Genomic DNA, 27,076 nt, shown 5'->3' with positions numbered 1-27,076 from the left:
AGTATCAAAGATGGCGAGCACGGGAGAATGACTGCAGGTAAGTCCAGCCTTACATGGTGATCTTCCAGGAATCTTACCAGACAACACGCATCATCCTACGTGCAATGTTACAATGGGTGGGGGCTATCATTACTCAAGGAGTCTTACACTTGGCTGGGTCAATGGTTGCTGCATAAAAATTTAAGACCGCACAAACTCTGAGGCGACTTGTAAACAGACTGAAGACGTACAGGAGATTGGATTTGGCTCCTACTACTTACCGGTGTACACCAGAGAACAATAGGTCATGATAAAGTGCTTTGGTCCAGCTGCTCAGCACTAGGGAGTCGCCATTGCTGAGATATTTCAGGTTTTGTCCATATGCAAACAAGGGAGTCTAAGAGCTCATTTGCAGAGTGACAAGACAGCAATATCTCAGCTGTCTCAAGAGACTCCGATTCACATTGGGAAAATACTGATGGATTCAGGTGAAATCTATTATCTAATGCTAACTTACCAGCAGTAGTGCAGCTCACTTCCACCCATACACTGCGAACCCTCTCTTTATGGGCAGCGGTGCCACCTGTCCTGACCTTACTCTCCTATAGGCAGGTGAATCACTACTGTGTAGTACAGCATTAGATCCTCACCTACCAAACCTCTACTGGCAGCTTAGACCCCGCCCCCATCCACCTAGCCCCACCTTCCTTGTTACTCTATAGCCTTCCCTAGCTAAGGGAGCAGGTATGCTACGATATAGTAAGCGAGTCCATGCAATAACTAGCTGCTGTGTGACAGAGTGATTTTAATGTCTGATATTAGTGAGTGCTGTGTGCAGCATTCCAGTGTATTCCATAGTTAGCCATACACATTAGATTTCTTGCTAGTTTTTAGACATAAAGACACCAAATAGTTCTTCACATTTGCACGATGTTAATACTGACAGTGGTATCGTTCATTTGCAGCTGTTTGCAATCTAAGTATTTGGCCAGCTGGAAAAAAAAAATGCAGCCTCCCATTGCTTCCCTCTGCTTGTAAGAGCTGACATGGAGACGCCCATCACAAGCAGGAGGCATGGGAGAAAGGCTGAAGCATAACCCAGTCCACTGACCTTATCCATACTTACAACATGTATAAGTTATGTAAGGCCTCGTTCACATCTGCATTGGTATTCCATCCAGGGGAGCCCGCAAGAGGACCCCTTCCCCCAAACAGAATACCGAACTCAGCTGCAAGTGCTGTGCAGTATAAGCACACGGACCCCATAGACTATAATGGGGTCCATGTGCTTGCCGCCAGATCTCCGCAGGGATCATGCGACAGGAAAGTACTTCACAATCTCCTTTCCTCTCCGCATGATTTGTGCCGGCAGCACGCGGAAAGTACACGGACCCCATTATAGTCTATGGGGTCCGTGTGCTTTTACTGCACACCGCTTGCAGTTCGGTATTCCATTCGGGGGGGTCCCCATGCGGACTCCCTAAACAAAATACCAAATGCAGATGTGAACAAAGGGTAACTTGTGTATAGACCTCAGTGTTCTAGAGAAGGTTTTCAGGACTCCATATTGGTAATGGCTAGCGGCACAACCACTTACCCCTGCGAGCACGGACAAGACACAAATCCAACCCACAGGTTGATAGAATCTGTTTTATTATTAATATTATCATTATTTAACAGATAAACTAAAAGAAGCCAACGTTATCATTCCACCCCGACAAGGGGCGAGCACCCAGCATTCCTCCTGAAGAGGGGGAGGGGAAGAGCAGATGTCCACGGCAGGTGGTGACATGAGGGGCCTTGGTTCATTCCAGAGCGGGGGACTGCAGGTGGCCTCTTCTATGCTCTGACAGCCCAGCCCACTGTATTCTCACCCCACGTAGGTGCCACTAACATTCTTCGAAAGCCACGGCAAAATAAAATTTAAAAAAAAAAAAAAAAAAATGCAAATATTATCTCTGGATAGGATAATAGACTGAAGCCAGAAACGGCAGTGCCACCCATAAAAAGAAACGGGAGAAGAAAAGGAAGTAAAGAAGGAGATCGTAAAAGAGAGAAAAAAGGAGGAGGGAAAACAGAAAGGAAAAGAAAAAAAAACCTCAAGACACAAATAAAAATAAGGTGATACTTGGTGCAACATCCTGCTAAAGATAAGAGCGAGGTCTGCTCCCCTTCAGGCTGGGGTAGTACAGGCATGGTTTCTCCCCTACTCCAAAACCGGCAGCGCAGTTCCTAGAAACCCATGTCCCCTGTGCTTTGAGCCGGTAGGTCAGCCAGCTCTTTATAGGGGGTTAGGGCACGCTGGGAGGGGGGCAGTGGAAGGAGAGGAAGAGGGACATTTAGGGGAAGGGGTGTGGAGGACGCCTCATCTCTCCTTTACGTGGTTCTGTGCCCCTCCCGTGGCCCCTCCGGCCTCCCTGCTGTCCTCACTGAAGAGCATCTCCGACAGGTCGTCCAGAATGGCCGTCTCCTTGGTGTCTAGTAGGTTAAACTCCCGAATAAAGAGGAGGAAGTGACTAAAGAGAGTGTTTAAGTGTCCGTGGAGTTCCAATGCGACAATCTCCTTGAAATGGGCTGAGTAAATATGAGCGATAACGTGAAATAGATATCTGCAGATCTTTTTTACCAAGGACTCGAAAGAGCTCGGGAATTCCCTGCCTGCACCAAGAAGAGAAGGAAGAAGTTAATGGCGGATACAGATACATCACACACACGTCCATCTACAGACCGGCCGGGCTGTGCCGGCTTCAGTACATCCCAAACGTGTGGTAGGAATCAGTATACAAGGTTTATTTTGTAGTCGGCATCCCCCACTATCTTTATGCAATGGTTCATTCCAGAACACTGAAGCCATTTCTATTGAACTGAGAGCATCCTTGTGGAACAGACCATTGTATACAGGAAATGTGGGGGGATCCAACTACACAAATTGTACTGCTCTCTATTTCCAATATGAAGTGTAAAAGTGCGAGACCCCCTTTTATGTGTCATAGAAGTGGGTCCCGCATCACAGATCTGAGCCAAGACCCCTTCCAGCCTCATAACGTGATCCCCACATAAAATAATGCCATTCATCTGAATCTCCAGGCCCTTATATGGGATTGAGCACTGCCTGGATGTAATGGTCAGGCAGGAAGAGGATTGTGGGGACCCAAAATGTCACCCTATATAGAGGGAGGGGGCCCTGAAGGTGTATGGGTGCGCCATAACATTTCTAAGATGGAGATACTCATTTAAAAGCAATTGCAATGGATATATAACAAAGGGTTAACAGGTTTATTGGGGGGAAAAAGTTACTTCTCCATAGAGTTGATAATAAGCATCAGATTTCTGGTAAGATCCCCAAACCAAATGACCATCGCTCCCTTCGCTTCTATGGGACTGACCGAATGTACAAACACTCTACCAGTCCCACAGAACTGACTACCAACTTATATATATCGGGGAGCCCTGTTATTATCAGGGGGGTCCCAACAGTTATACATGTGTCCATATGGAAAAAAAAAAGCAAGGCAGGAAAGTTTCCACTCACCGTATTTGGTGGGAAAGATGTCCTCGTCTGTCACCAATTTTTGTACAGAACTCATGACAAAATCGATATATTGAGGGGCCGTGCACTTTATTTTCTTCCCCCGCTCGTCATACCAGTAGTACTGTCTGTAATAGAAGGGCACAGAAGTCAGCACGAAACAGGGGACCTGCTGGGGGGACCCACAACACCCCATACAAACAGAAGGGGCGGCTCGCTGAAAGCTATTGTAGGTAATAGGGGTCGGCCATAGTTGGTCTGGGCTTGGGTCACCGCTTTAGATTCCTGAATAAAGGGCTTTACCTTCATTTGCATAAGAATACAACGGATTTCTGTGACAATGGGGCTACAAAGCTAGAGAAGATGTATATTCGGAAACTGTAGAGTCTCCCCTACAGGATACTGGGGTTTGGGTTATAACCCCCTTACTGCTGATAGACTCCCCTTAACTTCAGTCCACTGCATACGGGAGATTCTCCAAGTCCTATAGATTCCCAGGCCTGAGACTCGGAGTACACTATGGGAAGCCCCAACCCTTTTTGGCATCCAGATGTCGAGTGTTTGCTTCCTGCTCACTGACAATCCCTTCGCTCTTCTGCTATTTACCTAGTCCAGCTGCCCATTCACATTGCATTGAGGCAGTTACGCTAGGCAAATAGTGTGGCCTGGCACGGTGCCCGCTGTACAGGACGCCCGCTACGGTATACGCCCTGGGTATGTGGGAAACAGACTCCGAGAGAAATGGTGCAGAGACAACGCTATATAACATTACCAAAGGCCTGGATCTAGTAACAGGCAGACGACTCACGTGTTGCAGGCAGCCATGGTCTGGCAAGTCTCCGCTGTGCAGAACTCTGAGATGGTGCTGTACTGAAGGTTGATGTGGTTGAAGAATGTGGTAACTGAAAGAAATCCAGACGAGAAGCATTAAGAATAAAGCCGTGACCTGTAAATCGATCCAAATGTCTGAATGGCGGGGGTCCGAACGCGGAGACCCCTAAATATGAGAACGGGGAGGTTCCCGAGTCCCTCATACTGAATGCACTGCAGTTTGTCCACATCGATCACAAACTTGTCTCTAGAATATATTCCAACATGTCCCCCGCCCCCTGCCGTAAATGAACCTGTGATGTACCCGTGTGTCACCCGTGCACTGGCCATAGTTCCATGGCCCCCTTCATTTAACGAAGCGGGGCTGCAAAATCGGCCTCGTCCTATGTGATGTGGCCCAGACTGTCCATGTAATATGGAGCCATAGAAAGGCCAGGGTGATACCACACGTACCCATTCATAATACTCAGTGGTCTGCACGGGGGCTTTCCTATATTTTGGATCGGCACTGCTCATAGTCCAACCCCTCTAACCCTACCATGTAACCTATGGGCTGCACAGTTTGGGTCTGGGGTCCGTGTATACATTATATCCGCGGGCACTAGGACCACTCACTATTGCTGGCCAGCCACTCGTTGAGGTCGATTTCCTGCGGTAATGTCACTAGTTGCTTGAATTCAAAGTCTGTGACGCGGACGCGGGTGTATTCGGGCTCCAGGTACAGCTTCTTCTCTTCGGACACTGGCTTCTTACCGTTGGGCTTAGTCTTTGATTTTCTGCGTGAAATAAAAAGAGAAAAAAAAAGTTAAATCATCGGATGTCAGTAAGCCACGCCCTCACCCAGCTTTCCTGGGCCCCTGAAAGTCAAGTCATTTGGTCACTGGGGTTGTGTCAATGAATAGGTAGGAAGGGAAGTGAAGTCATTAAGCAGTCTTGAGAAGCCAGGCAAGCTGCGGCTTTATCTGGTTGTCACCCAGCTTTTCCTGAGCATAACAAATGTCTGGAAAGAAGAAGATCAGCAGGACCCCGGGGGCACCTCGGCCTGGACCACGTAGCTCTGCCCCCGGCCTACCCTACGTGATGGGTTGTTTTTTCGCTGCACCTTACAAGTGGTACTAACAGGGTTAAGAGAAGCGAGATCCCTTGCCAGCCCAGCTTTCCCATGCTCTTGTTCTCACGGAGGAGTCTTTTCCTTAAAAGGAATACCCGAGGCTGCCAGTGACTCCTGGAGACGGGGGGAGGACGGGGAGACCGGGGGCAGTGCCCAGGCATGTTACACATACCACAGCCACAGGAAACAGACAGGGGGAGCAGGATGGAGGGCACAGACTGGCACAGGAGGGTCCCACGTCACTAGTGCCACCCAGGGACACAGCACAGGAAGGTGCCAACACTGGGGCCTGCGCGGGAAGGAAACCGAGGGCTGAAGCCGCACATTACAGTCCGGGACGCGGCACTGCGGAGGGAAGTACTAGGGGAAGGCTGGCATGTGCTGGCGTACAATACCTGGACCTGAACAACCCGCAGGCAGCCATTTTATAGTATGAACAGTGGCCATTGGCCAACAATCTGTGCCCGTACGTACGCCATACACATATAGTACAAAGGAATTAGCAGAAACTGCTGAAATCTGAATATAGTTCTTATGTCTGTTACCTTCACATATCTATAGACTTCATCTGTGCCCAAATGTATCCTCTGTACATGGAGTAGGGGTGTATTCTTATACCCCCGCGCCGCCGTTCGGTAGAAATCCCAATTTCCATCTGTATGCAAATGAGTTCTCTCGCAGCACTGGGGGCGTCCCCAATGCTGCGAGAGAACTCTCCAGCGCCTCCTCCATCATCTACAGGAACGGGTCTTCTTCCGGCGCTGGCTTCAAACTTCTAGGCCTCGAGCAAAGCCAACTGTGCATGCCCACTGGCCACAAGAAAATGGCCGTTTACACAGTATTGTAAGCGGCCATTTTCTGGTGGCCGACAGGCATCCGCAGTAAGTTTTGCCCTTGGCCTAGAAGTTTGAAGCTAGTGCCGGAGGAAGACGCGTGAAGAGGAGGTTTCTGAAGAAGATGCAGCTTTGGACCAACCCCCAGTGCTGCGAGAGAACTCATTTGCATACCGAAGAGAACCCGGATTTCTACCGAACGGCGGCGCGGAGAAGACATCTAAAGGTAGGAGAAGAATAACCTTTCTTGAGGCTATTCCTACGTGTTAGGGGAAAAAAAAGGGTGTCCAATGATAGGATCTCTATATATATATATATATAAAAAAAAATATTCTAGGGAGTGTGTGTCTATGCCATTGTATAGGCGCTTATTCACATGAGCCATTCTGTGTCTCCTGGACATTATAGTGAGGGCTTATTATACAGTCGGCTCCAGAACAGCCGGGTCACTACTGTACTAAACCAACACCACTGTGCGTTCAGTCCGGCGCGCTCTGGCCATCCTCTCACTACGTTGCAGTGCGTTCCACTCACACAGCTGGTGCTCAGGAGTTCCACTCGAATCCTATCTATGTTTCCTCACTACTAATCCATTGGCAAATATACTGCTCCCCGCACCGTACACGTGACGCCGGCAGACACGCTGAGTCTTCAATGTGAATGAGCGTTCGCAATGGCCGACACAAATCTGAGGGCAAATCAGTTTAAGAAATTTTGGCCCTGGATGACAAGTAACAGGGTGCGACCGGCTGAACACAGGAGTAGGATTGTCTACCTGATCGGCTAGATTGGTCTGGTAAGCTCATTCGTGCAAACTAGCCCGTGGACTTCATTCTGGGGCCATCATAATCTTACGTGGATGGACAGCATGCAAAGCTAGCACCAGGTACCCCTGGGTCACGTAGATTGCAAGCTCCTATGCCCAGGGACCTCTCACCTCGTCTCACTGCTTGTCTGATCACTTTGGCGCCATTTCTCCAGTACGACAGCCTAGGTTAGCGCCAACCAAAAATGATGCTATGAAGGATTCTGACTGGAATACCCCTTTAACACAGCCATAAAGACTCTTCTTATGTGACATCTATTCACAGACGTCCCCTTATTTAGCTGCTTCCCCCGAAATGCGCCTCCATGGGACATGTACAGACGGGTCTGCAGAGTTTGTTTAATGGCGCGGTTCACACACCGAGGTCTCCAGATGTTTTCCTTACTACGTCTGCAGCGGGAAACACTAACAAAGCCGACTTCATGTGCTGGCAGCGAAGTGCGTCATGTCGTATAGACGTAGTATACACTATGGCGTGCGCGGATTCTTCATTCACAGGCCAGACTGCAGGTCCACGGATCAGTGACAGGGCATGGGATCGTACAATGACGCCGTATGACGGAATTATATTTATACAGGGCACGAATTACACGGTCACATGTGGGGGCTGCATAATATGGAACAGGTCCTATTCCTGTCCGATTCCACGACTCCTATTCATTGAATGAGAGGGGCCGCGGATTCCCGGATGGTGCACGTGTGTGTGACCCCCGTACCGTGACTTCACCGCAGCTGGTTATTGTGTGAATAAGCCCTCATGTTGGGTCTTCACTCCAAGAGCAAGGAGTAAGGCCGTGTTCAGATCCGCGCCAGTCTTCGTTGCTGTCTCTGTTGTACGGTCAGCCGAAAATTAACAGAGGAAAAAGTCCAGCACAGAGGTGGTGTCAGCTTCAAAAACGACAGCCATGATAGTCAATGGAGTGCACCCCGCCGGACCTGAGCGATGGAGATGCAATGCTGGTGCGGGCCTAGCATCAGTCACCATTGCCCTGGATCTGCAGCGAGCATTTGGTATAGTTGGCCTTGTGGCACCCCAAAGCCGCAACATATGTCAGCCCCAAAAACAAGAGAGAGGATAGATCAGGCACTGCAGTGATTGGCGGATCGGCAGGCACTTCCCTACAGTGGCCACTGCAGGAGAAGTGAAGTATTACAAGGCGGCCACTCCTGTAAAGGGCCATCCATTTAATACAAAGATAGCCTGAGTCCTACAGAAGAGGACCTACAAATAGGGATAGCACTAACTGGCACGCCGTGATACTACACATCACAGGACAGCGCCTCCTACAGACGTTACATCTGTTCAGCACATTGTTGCTATATACCTGGCTCCGGACCAGCACTCGCTCCTCACAGGGACAAGCATGGACAGAGAAGCGGAACAAACACAAAGGATGTCACCCCACCCCCACTCACCTTTCTTACAAGATGACTAGATGTAACGCTCCATTACCTTCCAGGCGGTGAGTAAGAAGTACAGAAGATCCCTTTACTAGTAACTCACAATGTCACCTTCTTACTAAGATCTGGAAGATGTTGACTGTCTTAAGTGAGACGAACGATCCCGACATCCCGCTATGTTACCGGCAAGACTTGGTAAAGTGAATGGGAAGAGACAAAAACTTTCTAAACCCCGTCGTACATTTCTGCAGTTATTTTGGGGGGACTTTGCTGGTTTTACAGTTGGCTCTACTCGAGGCCTAGAAGATTGAAACCCAGGACGGAAGACGACGCAGAGAGAGGCCGTTCCATAAGACGACGGAGGCGGCGCCGGAGAGTTCTTTCGCAGCATTGGGGACACCCCCACTGCTGTTTGAGCACTTTGGACCGCCCCCAGTGCTGCGAGAGAACTCATTTGCATACCGAAGAAAACACGGATTTCTACTGAACAGCGGCGCGGAGAAGACATCTAAAGGTAGGAGAAGAATAGTCTATCTTAAGGCTATTCCTATGTGTTAGTCAGAACAAAAACGGTATCTAGTGATAGGATCCCTTTAACTTAGTAGGGAAGTCCCGAGCAGGTGCCTCCGCGATCAGCTAGACTATGGTATATATCAAGGTAGTGTGTATAGTGGACAAACCCTTCAAATGAAACCTGATGGACAATAGAAAGGACTTACAGGTACATTGTATAAGAACTTGTGCACCATTCAGATCCCTTGTAGTTGCCTAAACTGCTCCCAAAAACCTATAACCAGTGCAGGCCCCTCTGTTCCAGGGGAAGACATATGGCAAAAACACAACAGCAACCTGATGCAATAGTCATGTCAACCAAACACATCAACGTAGAAAATATTCGTCGTTTACATAAAGCGTCCCCGTGTACAGGAATGGCGCCTACAGTGATCACATGACAAGCTGATTCAGTGGCGTGCCGGATTATTTCTGCTCTCAGTTATCGGATTGCTCCATCCCTGACTTACTGTATCACAGGGCCCATCGGAGTGTGGAAGTGATCCCTAAAGGATGAGCAGAAAGGCCGCCTAGGTTACACGCAGCACTGATGGAAGATTTGCAAAAATTAAGGTGGAAATTTTTCCTCAAAAAATAAAAATAAAAACACCCATCACGTAGCACAATGACCCAACGCCATATAATATATTGTCAAAGGGAAAGCGCGGGCGGCCGTGGAGAGGAGCGGCCGGTGTCTGCTGCACCATATCTTATCTGCACTTGTACCAGATATGCAGCAGATTGTCAGTTTGAACTGCGGCGTAACACGGTAGTAACAAACCGGAGAAGTTGTTCATGCAGCAGTAGAAACAGACCTGTGCTGTGGACTCCGCATTGGGTGTAACTGGGAGGTCAAAACTGCCAAGAAATCCCAATTGTGTTGAATTTTGCTGCAGATGACCCACAAATCCTGAATAAAAGCATGTTAAAGAAAAAAAATTACACTATTCTCCCAGAAACCTCCGATGCTCCACTGCCATGGCCCAGGCTATTCTCTGTACACCTGGTGTGGTGATGACATCATCAGAATCTGCAGCACCTACACAGGGCAGCCAGGGGCACAGGGGCAGCGGGAGGCCCGAGGAGCCGCGGGGGGCAGCGGGAGGCCCGAGGAGCCGCGGGGGGCAGCGGGAGGCCCGAGGAGCCGCGGGGGGATCGAGGAGCTGCGGGGGGCAGCGGGAGGATCGAGGAGCCGCGGGGGGCAGCGGGAGGATCGAGGAGCCGCGGGGGGCAGCGGGAGGATCGAGGAGCCGCGGGGGGCAGCGGGAGGATCGAGGAGCCGCGGGGGGCAGCGGGAGGATCGAGGAGCCGCGGGGGGCAGCGGGAGGATCGAGGAGCCGCGGGGGGCAGCGGGAGGATCGAGGAGCCGCGGGGGGCAGCGGGAGAATCGAGGAGCCGCGGGGGGCAGCGGGAGGATCGAGGAGCCGCGGGGGGCAGCGGGAGGATCGAGGAGCCGCGGGGGGCAGCGGGAGGATCGAGGAGCCGCGGGGGGCAGCGGGAGGATCGAGGAGCCGCGGGGGGCAGCGGGAGGATCGAGGAGCCGTGGGGGGGCAGCGGGAGGCCCAAAGAACCGTGGGGGCAGCGGGAGGCCCAAAGAACCGTGGGGGCAGCGGGAGGCCCAAAGAACCGTGGGGGCAGCGGGAGGCCCAAAGAACCGTGGGGGCAGCGGGAGGCCCAAAGAACCGTGGGGGCAGCGGGAGGCCCAAAGAACCGTGGGGGCAGCGGGAGGTCCGAGGAGCCGTGGGGGCAGAGGGAGGCCCGAAGAACCGTGGGGGCAGAGGGAGGCCCGAAGAACCGTGGGGGCAGAGGGAGGCCCGAAGAACCGTGGGGGCAGAGGGAGGCCGAGTCCCGAGGAGCAGTGAGAGGCCCGAGGAGGGGACAGTATTGTTTTGATTTCTTTTTTTTGTTGTTGTTGCTGAGCTTTTTCCTGCAAACCAATCTACATCAGAACCTGGACTATTTGGTCTGGGTCCGATACGGCAGACTCTTGCAGAACTTCTGTGGACGTTTTTTGCAGCAATTCAGACACGGCTTTCTTTCCCAAATGTAAAAGGTTTACCTTAAAGGGGCGCTGACTGAGCACAGGAGGGTGTGGGTAGGAGAAACACTACTAATGGTTACTCACTTCCTCTAGCACAATCTTCTTGGCCTGAAGCGTCTTATCACATATGGAGTCACACTGCTGGCACAGGTCAGGACTGCATTACTAAAGAGGGGGGAGCTATACTGAGAAATCCTTTTTTGCTACAAGGATGTCCCAATGATAAAAAAAAAAAAGTGATCCTCACTACTTACTAGGACACCCCAGTGATCGGTGGTAACTAGAGATGAGCGAGTAGTATTCGATCAAATACCTCACCGCCATAGGAATGCGTGTAAGTGGCCGAACACCGAGGGGTTAAGCGCATCGAATATACGAATACTACTCACTCATCTCTAGAGGTAACGGGGGGTGGGGAGGTAGAGGGGAAAATGGCATCAGGACTCCTAAAGGCTTCTGATTTTGTTTTTCTGACTGTCTACACAATGGTGACGCTTCACAGCACCAATCTAATAAAGATATGGAGTCAGGACAAATCTTTTGAACATATGATACCCCCATGTCCACTTTATGCGGGTACCCCTCCCCCCCCCCGCCTCATCACAGACTGCACCGTGTGGTGTTGGTACATGTTCAGACTCTTCACTTCCCCATATCATGACCTGTTTACATCTGCTCCGTACAATAGCTTTCCCATTACTTCACCACTTCTGTACAATATAGCCTCCTCCAAAGCACAAGTGTGCCCCTATAGGGCACAGGATGTCAATGTCCAATCCCTTAAGGAGCACCACCATTATACCTATCCTTCTACTCCAAATCGTGACATCGTCCATACCGTGGATCCCATGTACTCCCCTCCAGGACGCCAACATTTCATTTCTACGGCCCCATGTCAGTACAATGAGTCCGGACCACTAAAGTCAGCACAAGCGCTATCCTGTCCGTTCTGTAGTCTGGACTAATTCACGGGTCCATAGAAAACACAAAGGACACATGGATGGCACCGACCTGTACAGGACGACGATGGTGGACGCGTAGCCTCAGACTCTTCATCTATGCAGTCATTGCGACATCATAAGCCTTTATAGAGGCCCTATAGCCGTGCTCAGCGGCACTCTCTAGCTTATGGCCACGCTGTACACGTAGCGCCCAGTTATTATACTACCTGCGGCCTCACACTGGGCCCTTTATACAGAGTCTCCGCAAAACCGGATGTGTCCTTTCCCTTCTCACACAAGTCCAGGTCTGTTCTGCTCACACAGATCTGGCAGAAAATCCCGATGAATAAGTGCAGAGAGCGGCCGAGGACCCACAAAGTCCTTATGTCCCGGGCACTGAAGACAACATGAGCTCACATCCAGCCATCTCTACCTGCATCCATAAAGCTCCAGCACCTACTGAGGGTCCCGTGTCCCTATAGGCACACTATCGCGCCATTCAAAATATATGGGACGGACGAGATGATACATACACGAGTGTCGCTCCATTACAACAAGGACCTCGCCCGCTCACCTCAGACCTGCCCTCTCCTCAGGATGTCTCAGGGCTGGGCAATAAATGGTAAAATAACCTAAAATAGTCGGTGCAACGAATGGATGATTTTGTATCCAGGCCGTCCTGTCTAACACTGAGGAATGAGGTAATACGAGGTGTATCTCAGCCCCACATATGTGTATCTCAGCACTTCTGCTCCGTATACTTGGGGCATCTCCGACAACTAGTGACACTTAAGGAAGAACTAAGATGCTTATAGCAAATTCAACATAACAACCAAGCTCATGTCAGACATTGGTGAGGACATCTTAGGAAGAAACCCTAAACATTGCCAAAACAGGACTTACACATAGGTGAGGTAGTGCAGTATATACCGGCAGCACTTATACATAGGTGAGGTAGTGCAGTATATACCGGCAGCACTTATACATAGGTGAGGTAGTGCAGTATATACCAGCAGTGCTTATATATAGGTGAGGTAGTGCAGTATATACCAGCAGTGCTTATACATAGGTAAGGTAGTGCAGTATATACCAGCAGTGCTTATATATAGGTAAGGTAGTGCAGTATATACCAGCAGTGCTTATATATAGGTGAGGTAGTGCAGTATATACCAGCAGTGCTTATATATAGGTGAGGTAGTGCAGTATATACCAGCAGTGCTTATACATAGGTAAGGTAGTGCAGTATATACCAGCAGTGCTTATATATAGGTGAGGTAGTGCAGTATATACCAGCAGTGCTTATATATAGGTGAGGTAGTGCAGTATATACCAGCAGTGCTTATACATAGGTGAGGTAGTGCAGTATATACCAGCAGTCCTTACACATAGGTGAGGTAGTGCAGTATATACCGGCAGCACTTATACATAGGTGAGGTAGTGCAGTATATACCAGCAGTGCTTATATATAGGTAAGGTAGTGCAGTATATACCAGCAGTGCTTATATATAGGTGAGGTAGTGCAGTATATACCAGCAGTGCTTATATATAGGTGAGGTAGTGCAGTATATACCAGCAGTGCTTATATATAGGTGAGGTAGTGCAGTATATACCAGCAGTCCTTATACATAGGTGAGGTAGTGCAGTATATACCGGCAGTGCTTATATATAGGTGAGGTAGTGCAGTATATACCGGCAGTGCTTATATATAGGTAAGGTAGTGCAGTATATACCAGCAGTCCTTATACATAGGTGAGGTAGTGCAGTATATACCGGCAGTGCTTATATATAGGTGAGGTAGTGCAGTATATACCAGCAGTGCTTATATATAGGTAAGGTAGTGCAGTATATACCGGCAGCACTTATATATAGGTAAGGTAGTGCAGTATATACCAGCAGTCCTTATACATAGGTGAGGTAGTGCAGTATATACCGGCAGTGCTTATATATAGGTGAGGTAGTGCAGTATATACCAGCAGTGCTTATACATAGGTAAGGTAGTGCAGTATATACCAGCAGTGCTTATACATAGGTGAGGTAGTGCAGTATATACCAGCAGTGCTTATACATAGGTAAGGTAGTGCAGTATATACCAGCAGTGCTTATACATAGGTGAGGTAGTGCAGTATATACCAGCAGTGCTTATACATAGGTAAGGTAGTGCAGTATATACCGGCAGTGCTTATACATAGGTGAGGTAGTGCAGTATATACCGGCAGTGCTTATATATAGGTGAGGTAGTGCAGTATATACCGGCAGTGCTTATATATAGGTGAGGTAGTGCAGTATATACCAGCAGTGCTTATACATAGGTGAGGTAGTGCAGTATATACCGGCAGTGCTTATATATAGGTAAGGTAGTGCAGTATATACCAGCAGTCCTTATACATAGGTGAGGTAGTGCAGTATATACCGGCAGTGCTTATATATAGGTGAGGTAGTGCAGTATATACCAGCAGTGCTTATATATAGGTAAGGTAGTGCAGTATATACCGGCAGCACTTATATATAGGTAAGGTAGTGCAGTATATACCAGCAGTCCTTATACATAGGTGAGGTAGTGCAGTATATACCGGCAGTGCTTATATATAGGTGAGGTAGTGCAGTATATACCAGCAGTGCTTATACATAGGTAAGGTAGTGCAGTATATACCAGCAGTGCTTATACATAGGTGAGGTAGTGCAGTATATACCAGCAGTGCTTATACATAGGTAAGGTAGTGCAGTATATACCAGCAGTGCTTATACATAGGTAAGGTAGTGCAGTATATACCAGCAGTGCTTATACATAGGTGAGGTAGTGCAGTATATACCAGCAGTGCTTATACATAGGTAAGGTAGTGCAGTATATACCAGCAGTGCTTATACATAGGTGAGGTAGTGCAGTATATACCGGCAGTGCTTATATATAGGTGAGGTAGTGCAGTATATACCGGCAGTGCTTATATATAGGTGAGGTAGTGCAGTATATACCAGCAGTGCTTATACATAGGTGAGGTAGTGCAGTATATACCGGCAGTGCTTATATATAGGTGAGGTAGTGCAGTATATACCAGCAGCGATACTTCCATATCCTCAATCACATCAGTGAAGCCTAACTTTTTGGGATATTTCCTATATGCCATCTATGGAGCCGTATAACCAAGTCTTATAGAACAGGAAAAATACTTGACATCAGAAACAGCGCCCCCCTCTTGTTCATAGGTTGTGTCTGGTATCGCCGTTGATCTACACTACCAGACGCAGCCAACAGACTAGTGGTGTTTTTGGTGGCCATACACATTAGAGAGCAGTAGGTGGACAGTGTGGCATCTATAGAGCGTTCTATGACTATACATACTCCATACTGACCCCTCCATCAGCCAGAACCTGAGGAGAAGAAAGAGCTTGTGTCCATAAGGCTTATAAATGTTACTCTGGGTGTTTATGGCCACCTTTACACCTATAGACCTGATCAGATAGCCATATAGGTACACTAGTCACATACAATAGAAATATGGCTGACATTTAGATACACAACATATCTGATCATTGCGATTTCTGGCTCCAGGTGAGGATGTAACAAGCGGAGAGAATAATTCATGTGCAGAAAGAAGTCAGGAGACATTGGCGGAGACTAGAAGAACAAGACGATAAGAACCTCCATAGACATCAATACAAAACAACCCAAAGACTATTGCCGGCCATACATTTAGGTTACCCGTCGGCTGCGTGCTCGTCCACCTAATACCTAACTTTCCCATTTTCCTTACATACATGCATATTGACGCTCCTGCCAGTTTAGGAGCAAATTTCTGGATTCAAAATTAATGCAAAAAACAGATCACAAAACACAATACAATTTTAAAAAAATAAATAAATAAAAATAAAATAAATAAATAAATGTATATATATATATATATATATATATATATATATATATATATATATATATATATATATATATACACACACACACACACACACACACACACTCTACAAAAAACAAGCTCAGGATGGGCAACACCTATGCCAGGTACAGCAGACCAGAAAGTAAGCGGTTAATCCCCAACATGTCTGGAAGTACAGCGAATTCTTCACAGGGCTATGTCATGAAGCCAACCCCAAGCATCGTACCTTAAGACTCTCCCCACTGCCTGCAGGACCATCTTGCAAGTAAATCCCGATTTGTTGCCAGCCACCAGCAGGGTCCTGTCTGCAGACAGAGGTGCGGGGTCCCCCAGCATTGTCACATCAGAGGGTTCCCCCTCCACCTTACCATACACAGTGACAGGACCTGCTCCAAAACTTCCAAGCACATACAGAAGGGGGAAACCAAACCCTCCCAGACCTTCCTCCAATGGTGGAGCGAGGAGGAGAAAGGGAGGAAAACAAACAGTCTGAAAGGTCTTATTCATAGAGAGGAGGAGAGCGCGCACATCCAAGACCCCCTCCCTCCTCCTCAACACCAGCCACAGCCAAAAGTTCGGGAAGACTTTTCTAATATTTATTTGGTGCTCTGTTCAGGTAGGAAGGACATGCGGTGTCCCTGCGGAGCGGCCGCACAAGGCAGGAGAATAACAGGATGCACAAGATGGCTCACTTATGTAAGGAAAGTGCCGGCACCTGCAGACACCCGCTGCACGAGGAGAAACTGAGGGGAAAGTCACACTGAGGGTCTCCTGTCCGTACTGTTATATAGGGGCGAGGGGAACCTAAGAGGAAAAGTCACACTGAAGGTCTCCTGTCCGTACTGTTATATAGGGGCGAGGGGAACCTAAAGGAAAAGTCACACTGAGGGTCTCCTGTCCGTACTGTTATATAGGGGCGAGGGGAACCTAAAGGAAAAGTCACACTGAGGGTCTCCTGTCCGTACTGTTATATAGGGGCGAGGGGAACCTAAGGGGAAAGTCACACTGAGGGGCTCCTGTCCGTACTGTTATATAGGGGCGAGGGGAACCTAAAGGAAAAGTCACACTGAGGGGCTCCTGTCCGTACTGTTATATAGGGGCGAGGAGAACCTAAGGGGAAAGTCACACTGAGGGGCTCCTGTCCGTACTGTTATATAGGGGCGAGGGGAACCTAAGGCCGCAGTCACACTGAGGGTCTCCTGTCCGTACTGTTATATAGGGGCGAGGGGAACCTAAAGGAAAAGTCACACTGAGGGTCTCCTGTCCGTACTGTTATATAGGGGCGAGGGGAACCTAAAGGAAAAGTCACACTGAGGGTCTCCTGTCCGTACTGTTATATAGGGGCGAGGGGAACCTAAAGGAAAAGTCACACTGAGGGTCTCCTGTCCGTACTGTTATATAGGGGCGAGGGGAACCTAAGGGGAAAGTCACACTGAGGGGCTCCTGTCCGTACTGTTATATAGGGGCGAGGGGAACCTAAAGGAAAAGTCACACTGAGGGGCTCCTGTCCGTACTGTTATATAGGGGCGAGGAGAACCTAAGGGGAAAGTCACACTGAGGGGCTCCTGTCCGTACTGTTATATAGGGGCGAGGGGAACCTAAGGCCGCAGTCACACTGAGGGTCTCCTGTCCGTACTGTTATATAGGGGCGAGGGGAACCTAAAGGAAAAGTCACACTGAGGGTCTCCTGTCCGTACTGTTATATAGGGGCGAGGGGAACCTAAAGGAAAAGTCACACTGAGGGTCTCCTGTCCGTACTGTTATATAGGGGCGAGGAGAACCTAAGGGGAAAATCACACTGAGGGGCTCCTGTCCGTACTGTTATATAGGGGCGAGGGGAACCTAAGGCCGCAGTCACACTGAGGGTCTCCTGTCTGTACTGTTATATAGGGGCGAGGGGAACCTAAGGGGAAAGTCACACTGAGGGTCTCCTGTCCGTACTGTTATATAGGGGCGAGGGGAACCTAAGGGGAAAGTCACACTGAGGGGCTCCTGTCCATACTGTTATATAGGGGCGAGGGGAACCTAAGGCCGCAGTCACACTGAGGGGCTCCTGTCCGTACTGTTATATAGGGGCGAGGGGAACCTAAGGGGAAAGTCACACTGAGGGTCTCCTGTCCGTACTGTTATATAGGGGCGAGGGGAACCTAAAGGAAAAGTCACACTGAGGGTCTCCTGTCCGTACTGTTATATAGGGGCGAGGGGAACCTAAGGGGAAAGTCACACTGAAGGTCTGCTGTCCGTACTGTTATATAGGGGCGAGGGGAACCTAAGGGGAAAGTCACACTGAGGGTCTCCTGTCCGTACTGTTATATAGGGGCGAGGGGAACCTAAGGGGAAAGTCACACTGAGGGGCTCCTGTCCGTACTGTTATATAGGGGCGAGGGGAACCTAAGGGGAAAGTCACACTGAGGGGCTCCTGTCCGTACTGTTATATAGGGGTGAGGGGAACCTAAGGGGAAAGTCACACTGAGGGGCTCCTGTCCATACTGTTATATAGGGGCGAGGGGAACCTAAGGGGAAAGTCACACTGAGGGTCTCCTGTCCGTACTGTTATATAGGGGCGAGGGGAACCTAAGGGGAAAGTCACACTGAAGGTCTCCTGTCCGTACTGTTATATAGGGGCGAGGAGAACCTAAGGGGAAAGTCACACTGAGGGGCTCCTGTCCGTACTGTTATATAGGGGCGAGGGGAACCTAAGGCCGCAGTCACACTGAGGGGCTCCTGTCCGTACTGTTATATAGGGGCGAGGGGAACCTAAGGGGAAAGTCACACTGAGGGTCTCCTGTCCGTACTGTTATATAGGGGCGAGGGGAACCTAAAGGAAAAGTCACACTGAGGGGCTCCTGTCCGTACTGTTATATAGGGGCGAGGGGAACCTAAGGCCGCAGTCACACTGAGGGGCTCCTGTCTGTACTGTTATATAGGGGCGAGGGGAACCTAAGGCCGCAGTCACACTGAGGGGCTCCTGTCTGTACTGTTATATAGGGGCGAGGGGAACCTAAGGGGAAAGTCACACTGAAGGTCTCCTGTCCGTACTGTTATATAGGGGCGAGGGGAACCTAAGGGGAAAGTCACACTGAGGGTCTCCTGTCCGTACTGTTATATAGGGGCGGGGGGAACCTAAGAGGAAAGTCACACTGAGGGGCTCCTGTCCGTACTGTTATATAGGGGCGAGGGGAACCTAAGGGGAAAGTCACACTGAGGGGCTCCTGTCCGTACTGTTATATAGGGGTGAGGGGAACCTAAGGGGAAAGTCACACTGAGGGGCTCCTGTCCGTACTGTTATATAGGGGCGAGGGGAACCTACAGGAAAAGTCACACTGAGGGGCTCCTGTCTGTACTGTTATATAGGGGCGAGGGGAACCTAAAGGAAAAGTCACACTGAGGGTCTCCTGTCCGTACTGTTATATAGGGGCGAGGGGAACCTAAAGGAAAAGTCACACTGAGGGTCTCCTGTCCGTACTGTTATATAGGGGCGAGGGGAACCTAAGGGGAAAGTCACACTGAGGGTCTCCTGTCCGTACTGTTATATAGGGGCGAGGGGAACCTAAAGGAAAAGTCACACTGAGGGTCTCCTGTCCGTACTGTTATATAGGGGCGAGGGGAACCTAAGGGGAAAGTCACACTGAAGGTCTCCTGTCCGTACTGTTATATAGGGGCGAGGAGAACCTAAGGGGAAAGTCACACTGAGGGTCTCCTGTCCGTACTGTTATATAGGGGCGGGGGGAACCTAAGAGGAAAGTCACACTGAGGGGCTCCTGTCCGTACTGTTATATAGGGGCGAGGGGAACCTAAGGGGAAAGTCACACTGAGGGGCTCCTGTCCATACTGTTATATAGGGGCGAGGGGAACCTAAGGGGAAAGTCACACTGAGGGGCTCCTGTCCGTACTGTTATATAGGGGCGAGGGGAACCTAAGAGGAAAGTCACACTGAAGGTCTCCTATCCGTACTGTTATATAGGGGCGAGGGGAACCTAAAGGAAAAGTCACACTGAGGGTCTCCTGTCCGTACTGTTATATAGGGGCGAGGGGAACCTAAAGGAAAAGTCACACTGAGGGTCTCCTGTCCGTACTGTTATATAGGGGCGAGGGGAACCTAAGGGGAAAGTCACACTGAGGGTCTCCTGTCCGTACTGTTATATAGGGGCGAGGGGAACCTAAAGGAAAAGTCACACTGAGGGTCTCCTGTCCGTACTGTTATATAGGGGCGAGGGGAACCTAAGGGGAAAGTCACACTGAAGGTCTCCTGTCCGTACTGTTATATAGGGGCGAGGGGAACCTAAGGGGAAAGTCACACTGAAGGTCTGCTGTCCGTACTGTTATATAGGGGCGAGGGGAACCTAAGGGGAAAGTCACACTGAGGGTCTCCTGTCCGTACTGTTATATAGGGGCGAGGGGAACCTAAGGGGAAAGTCACACTGAGGGGCTCCTGTCCGTACTGTTATATAGGGGCGAGGGGAACCTAAGGGGAAAGTCACACTGAGGGGCTCCTGTCCGTACTGTTATATAGGGGTGAGGGGAACCTAAGGGGAAAGTCACACTGAGGGGCTCCTGTCCATACTGTTATATAGGGGCGAGGGGAACCTAAGGGGAAAGTCACACTGAGGGTCTCCTGTCCGTACTGTTATATAGGGGCGAGGGGAACCTAAGGGGAAAGTCACACTGAAGGTCTCCTGTCCGTACTGTTATATAGGGGCGAGGAGAACCTAAGGGGAAAGTCACACTGAGGGGCTCCTGTCCGTACTGTTATATAGGGGCGAGGGGAACCTAAGGCCGCAGTCACACTGAGGGGCTCCTGTCCGTACTGTTATATAGGGGCGAGGGGAACCTAAGGGGAAAGTCACACTGAGGGTCTCCTGTCCGTACTGTTATATAGGGGCGAGGGGAACCTAAAGGAAAAGTCACACTGAGGGGCTCCTGTCCGTACTGTTATATAGGGGCGAGGGGAACCTAAGGCCGCAGTCACACTGAGGGGCTCCTGTCTGTACTGTTATATAGGGGCGAGGGGAACCTAAGGCCGCAGTCACACTGAGGGGCTCCTGTCTGTACTGTTATATAGGGGCGAGGGGAACCTAAGGGGAAAGTCACACTGAAGGTCTCCTGTCCGTACTGTTATATAGGGGCGAGGGGAACCTAAGGGGAAAGTCACACTGAGGGTCTCCTGTCCGTACTGTTATATAGGGGCGGGGGGAACCTAAGAGGAAAGTCACACTGAGGGGCTCCTGTCCGTACTGTTATATAGGGGCGAGGGGAACCTAAGGGGAAAGTCACACTGAGGGGCTCCTGTCCGTACTGTTATATAGGGGTGAGGGGAACCTAAGGGGAAAGTCACACTGAGGGGCTCCTGTCCGTACTGTTATATAGGGGCGAGGGGAACCTACAGGAAAAGTCACACTGAGGGGCTCCTGTCTGTACTGTTATATAGGGGCGAGGGGAACCTAAAGGAAAAGTCACACTGAGGGTCTCCTGTCCGTACTGTTATATAGGGGCGAGGGGAACCTAAAGGAAAAGTCACACTGAGGGTCTCCTGTCCGTACTGTTATATAGGGGCGAGGGGAACCTAAGGGGAAAGTCACACTGAGGGTCTCCTGTCCGTACTGTTATATAGGGGCGAGGGGAACCTAAAGGAAAAGTCACACTGAGGGTCTCCTGTCCGTACTGTTATATAGGGGCGAGGGGAACCTAAGGGGAAAGTCACACTGAAGGTCTCCTGTCCGTACTGTTATATAGGGGCGAGGAGAACCTAAGGGGAAAGTCACACTGAGGGTCTCCTGTCCGTACTGTTATATAGGGGCGGGGGGAACCTAAGAGGAAAGTCACACTGAGGGGCTCCTGTCCGTACTGTTATATAGGGGCGAGGGGAACCTAAGGGGAAAGTCACACTGAGGGGCTCCTGTCCATACTGTTATATAGGGGCGAGGGGAACCTAAGGGGAAAGTCACACTGAGGGGCTCCTGTCCGTACTGTTATATAGGGGCGAGGGGAACCTAAGAGGAAAGTCACACTGAAGGTCTCCTATCCGTACTGTTATATAGGGGTGAGGGGAACCTACAGGAAAAGTCACACTGAGGGTCTCCTAAGAGGAAAGTCACACTGAGGGTCTCCTATCCGTACTGTTATATAGGGGTGAGGGGAACCTAAGGGGAAAGTCACACGGAGGGTCTCCTATCCGTACTGTTATATAGGGGTGAGGGGAACCTAAGGGGAAAGTCACACTGAGGGTCTCCTATCCGTACTGTTATATAGGGGTGAGGGGAACCTAAGGGAAAGTCACACTGAGGGTCTCCTATCCGTACTGTTATATAGGGGTGAGGGGAACCTAAGGGAAAGTCACACTGAGGGTCTCCTATCCGTACTGTTATATAGGGGCGAGGAGAAATGCACGGTATACATCATGGCAAGCCATACTACAGAAGGGAGAATAAGGAGGAGAGGCCATGCAATGTCAGTATTATATGGGCCGCATTACAGCCACAATCCTGCTCCCACCATGGACTAGACCCTACAGTACGTCCCAATGATCCTGATACGTCAGGTAAACAGGACACCAGGCGGAAACACTGCGGGCTAGAGAATAAACTCCAACTGTGCCAGGATCAGTGGAGCGGCGACTATTATATGATGGAAAGAGCTGGGCTTGGCAGGGCTGCTGAAAGGTCCTCTTTAGTAGCCGCTGACTGGACAATGCTTATAGGGCCACAGTGCTCACAGCCGCCTCTTCATGGTTTATATCCATCACCAAGACCAAGGTGAACAATAAAGAGGCTGCCATGTCTGACTGATCAGAAGGGACAGCGAGAGACGGACCCATAGAGACCCCATACAGATGACCGGTCCTAAGGATAGACCATCAATACTCTGCTCCCATCACAAGACTGTATCTGTATATCTCCTATAGTATAAGGCGGTATATAGGGGATTTTTCACATATCAGTTTTAGTGTTGCTTGGCGGTGTGGTGATCTTTGGGCACGCCGCGGGTAAAGACACCGCACACACCTAGCATAAGTCAGACGGTGTGGTCAGGTTACAGATAATACTGCCATCATTGTGATACTTGATGCCATGAGATGGACAAAACCGCAACATACGGACATGGTTTCATGGTCCAAACCACAACTTCACTGTGTCGCCTGCATAAACCCCTATGGCGACCAAAGACCTAAAACTACCACATGAATATCATGTAGTCGGGAATATATTAGGACAGGGGCAGGTAAGGTCAGCCATAGTAAAATCCTCCCACTGATCAACTGCACAGATAACAGAGACTGACAGACATCACTGGGGGAGGGGATTAACCCTATCCTGGCACTTGGCGTGATACTACAAAGGGGAAGGCCGGGGGTATGAGGATCTCCCGATTGAAGGCTCCCAGGCCTAACAGAGAATATCTATTACACACTGTCGAAAGCAGCGTGTAATAGAAGTCTGGGGATTTTACAATATACTGCAATACAGTAGCACTGCAGTATATTGTGTGAGCAATACAGTAGCACTGCAGTATATTGTATGAGCAATACAGTAGCACTGCAGTATATTGTATGAGCAATACAGTAGCACTGCAGTATATTGTATGAGCAATACAGCAGCACTGCAGTATATTGTATGAGCAATACAGCAGCACTGCAGTATATTGTATGAGCAATACAGTAGCACTGCGGTATATTGCATGAGCAATACAGAAGCACTGCAGTATATTGTGTGAGCAATACAGAAGCACTGCAGTATATTGTATGAGCAATACAGCAGCACTGCAGTATATTGTATGAGCAATACAGTAGCACTGCAGTATATTGTATGAGCAATACAGTAGCACTGCAGTATACTGTACGAGCAATACAGAAGCACTGCAGTATATTGTATGAGCAATACAGAAGCACTGCAGTATATTGTATGAGCAATACAGTAGCACTGCAGTATATTGTATGAGCAATACAGAAGCACTGCAGTATATTGTATGAGCAATACAGTAGCACTGCAGTATATTGTATGAGCAATACAGTAGCACTGCGGTATATTGCATGAGCAATACAGTAGCACTGCAGTATATTGTATGAGCAATACAGCAGCACTGCAGTATATTGTATGAGCAATACAGAAGCACTGCAGTATATTGTATGAGCAATACAGTAGCACTGCAGTATATTGTATGAGCAATACAGAAGCACTGCAGTATATTGTATGAGCAATACAGTAGCACTGCAGTATATTGTATGAGCAATACAGTAGCACTGCGGTATATTGCATGAGCAATACAGTAGCACTGCAGTATATTGTATGAGCAATACAGCAGCACTGCAGTATATTGTATGAGCAATACAGTAGCACTGCGGTGTATTGCATGAGCAATACAGTAGCACTGCAGTATATTGTATGAGCAATACAGTAGCACTGCAGTATATTGTATGAGCAATACAGAAGCACTGCAGTATATTGTATGAGCAATACAGTAGCACTGCAGTATATTGTGTGAGCAATATACAAAATAAAAGTTTAAATATTCTTAGAAACATAAAAAATAGAAAATTCCACTCACCATCTTCCCTAAAATACATATCAAATATTTCCTCATCCAAAAGCACAATCGAAAAATCTGTATCCCATACACCGATCATCATATTGGTTTTATAGCCAAATTGTCATTTTTTTTCACTAACTTACCAAGAAATTTAATAAATAGTCATCAAAACATCACACATTACCTAAAATAGGGCCAATATAACAACAAGTCCCACAAAAAAGGGGGTGGGTTTTAAACCTTTGTGGCTCCCCCTGCTGGTTTGAGCAAAATAAATCATGTGCTAGCGCTCATACTTTATTAGGGAACAAACGTGGATGTGGCTTATCTGTAGTATATAAAACGTCCCTTAAATAAAGAGAAAAAAAAAAAAAAAAAAAAGGACCACTGCACTCCCGTACCTAGGTAGCGTAAACCCTCCCCCACTCAATCTGACAGCACTGCAATTTTGGGCAAAAATCTGTGATGCAATCGTGTGAAGGATAAATGCCCGCCGCCCCCCCGCATGGAATATTAAATGGTTCCCATTAGTATTACCAAGTACAATTTGTCCTGCAAAAAAGAAGCCCCGGGGGGAGAAATTTGGCTTTTAGTGTAAAAAAAAACCCCCAAAAACCAAATCGTGGATGCAGTGGGAAAGGGTTAAACAGACATGTGGGTGGGGGAGGGGAGGGGGGTCCTTTGTTATTTTCACCCATTTCCTGCTTTTAGATTAATTTTTTTTATATCCTGGCCAGCCCTGTACAGATACAGCACCAGATCTAGGCTATGTAATAAGGAGGCCGGCACTCCTGCTTTTACCTCAGCAAGACATGCATTAAAAAAGCAGCAACAAAATGCACAGTGTGAACATGATTATAAACATCATCATAAAGCAATTCCTTCCAGAGCAGGTCAGGCTGTTTTTGCAAACTTTTGCACAATCTCAAACAAATGCATTGAGCTTTGCAGGCAGATTTTGATCATAAACCTGGAACTAAGACTACAAAACACTGCACTGTGTGAACAAGGTCACAACACCTGTGATTTCCAGCCACCTGCAGTCCTGTGTAAGACCATAGATAACACATGGCCACCTCACTATATGGTAATAACCAGGCCAGCTCTGCTACATCCCCGCTATGTGTTACAGGCTCACCGCTTACTTTCTGATCTTATAGGAGCCGCTGCGCCTGATGCTCATCATAAGCGCCAGCAACTTGGCCCAGATCTCCAGAGTGGCGGCCTTGTCTGCCCCGTTATCCTGCACCAGCAATCACCAGGCCAGAGCTTCACTGCAGTGTTAATTGTGTCTAATTAATCACTTGATGAGGCCGGGGAGGAGCAGAGACGGAGCCCTACAGTGTAGGGAGCTGCAGCACACAGTCAGGAGAACTGCACTTCAGGGTAAGTTCACACAGGGTTTTTTGGTCAGGATTTTGAGGCCGTATCTGCCTCATAATCCTGACCAAAAAGACGGCTCCCAGAAAAAGAAGCGAGGTGCTCAATCTTCAGACTGTTTCACCTCACGATTCGGCCTGAAGACACTCCCTCCTCCCGACTAGGCCCATTCATATCCGGAGCGGAGTGCGCAGCTGGATGTCAATGCAGTGCAATGGCTTTCAGTCGCAGCTACCCGTATTTTGGACCGGAACCTGAGGTGGCACTTGGCAGCATGTAAGTGACCGTCTGCTCCACCCCAAGTGTGAGAAGGAGTTATCGCAAGTCCTTCCTTCCAACTGCGACCAGGCTGTATAATCTACATCAGACCAAGCGAAGATCACTCTGCACAGAGAACTAAATGATTCTGAAGTCTTCCTTCTTTCTTCTTCTGTTCCTTAGCTGCTATGGACTCCTTGTATATCTTCTCAGCATATGTGAGTGACTACGTCTGTAATATATTACTGTGTATTATCCTGTATCTGTATTACTATGCTGCTGTAACATACTGAAATTTCCCCACTGTGGGACTATTAAAGGATTATCTTATCTCATGTTCCGGACCAAAAAACCCCGTGTGACCTTACCCTAAAGGTCTGGCTGGTTAAAGACGCCCATGGTGTAGGTCAGTGTGCTGGGTATTTCACGGACCCATTCTTTTCTATGGCCCTGTACACACGACTGTGATTTTCACGGTCCCGTGTGCCACATGAAAGATGGAGAGAGAACATTGCTGCTTGCAGGACTTTTCTCATGCAGAAAGGGGAACGCAATGGCCCAAACATAGATGTGAACCGGGCCTTACAGGTTTTATCTGTAAAGACCCCTCAGCTGAAAACTGCCTTGTAAGCTTATATGCTTTCTATGTCGTGTCTGATCAGTGAAAATGGATGCGACACGTATGCTGTCCGGTTTTTTTTCCGCTGACCCATATATGAGTGTCCGTAACATGTAAAATAGACCAACACAGCGCAAGTCTATGGACTGCAACTAAACAGTTACACCAAAATCATCATGGCAGGGGGAGAATAGCTGAATCTTCATTCATTCCATTTATTAAAACGGGAGTATTGTACGCCAGTCTTAATAAACGCCCCGACTGGCGCAGGCAACGAGACTTAAGAAGAGGCCGTGGGGTCTTTTAATATCAGTCTGGTGCCCCGGGGCCGGTTAGGAACTGGCGTCGAATCCCGGAGTGCGATA

General features: G+C 48.9%; 1 protein-coding gene across 3 annotated transcripts in view; it reads right to left on the bottom strand.

Moving 5' to 3' along the window:
• Positions 1 to 1,615: 1,615 nt before the first annotated feature.
• MOB2 (MOB kinase activator 2) overlaps positions 1,616 to 27,076 on the bottom strand; it is a 39,262-nt gene continuing 13,801 nt past the window's right edge. The window contains exons 1-5 of one of the 3 annotated variants that reach the window (XM_075281415.1): positions 16,158 to 16,328; positions 4,955 to 5,115; positions 4,317 to 4,410; positions 3,512 to 3,636; positions 1,616 to 2,637 (exon numbers count right to left, since the gene is read on the bottom strand). In XM_075281415.1, the coding sequence (XP_075137516.1) occupies positions 2,345 to 2,637; positions 3,512 to 3,636; positions 4,317 to 4,410; positions 4,955 to 5,115; positions 16,158 to 16,267 (783 nt within the window). In that variant the 5' untranslated portion in view covers positions 16,268 to 16,328 and the 3' untranslated portion in view covers positions 1,616 to 2,344. Of the gene's footprint in view, positions 2,638 to 3,511; positions 3,637 to 4,316; positions 4,411 to 4,954; positions 5,116 to 5,459; positions 5,627 to 16,157; positions 16,329 to 27,076 lie in introns of those variants that run through there. The other 2 variants (XM_075281414.1, XM_075281416.1) reach the window with 2 other exon arrangements.

Source organism: Leptodactylus fuscus, chromosome 7, assembly GCF_031893055.1.
Source record: "Leptodactylus fuscus isolate aLepFus1 chromosome 7, aLepFus1.hap2, whole genome shotgun sequence".
Classification (NCBI taxonomy): domain Eukaryota; kingdom Metazoa; phylum Chordata; class Amphibia; order Anura; family Leptodactylidae; genus Leptodactylus; species Leptodactylus fuscus.
Note: the sequence above shows the minus strand (reverse complement) of the source record. Positions and strands in the feature narration are given on the sequence as shown.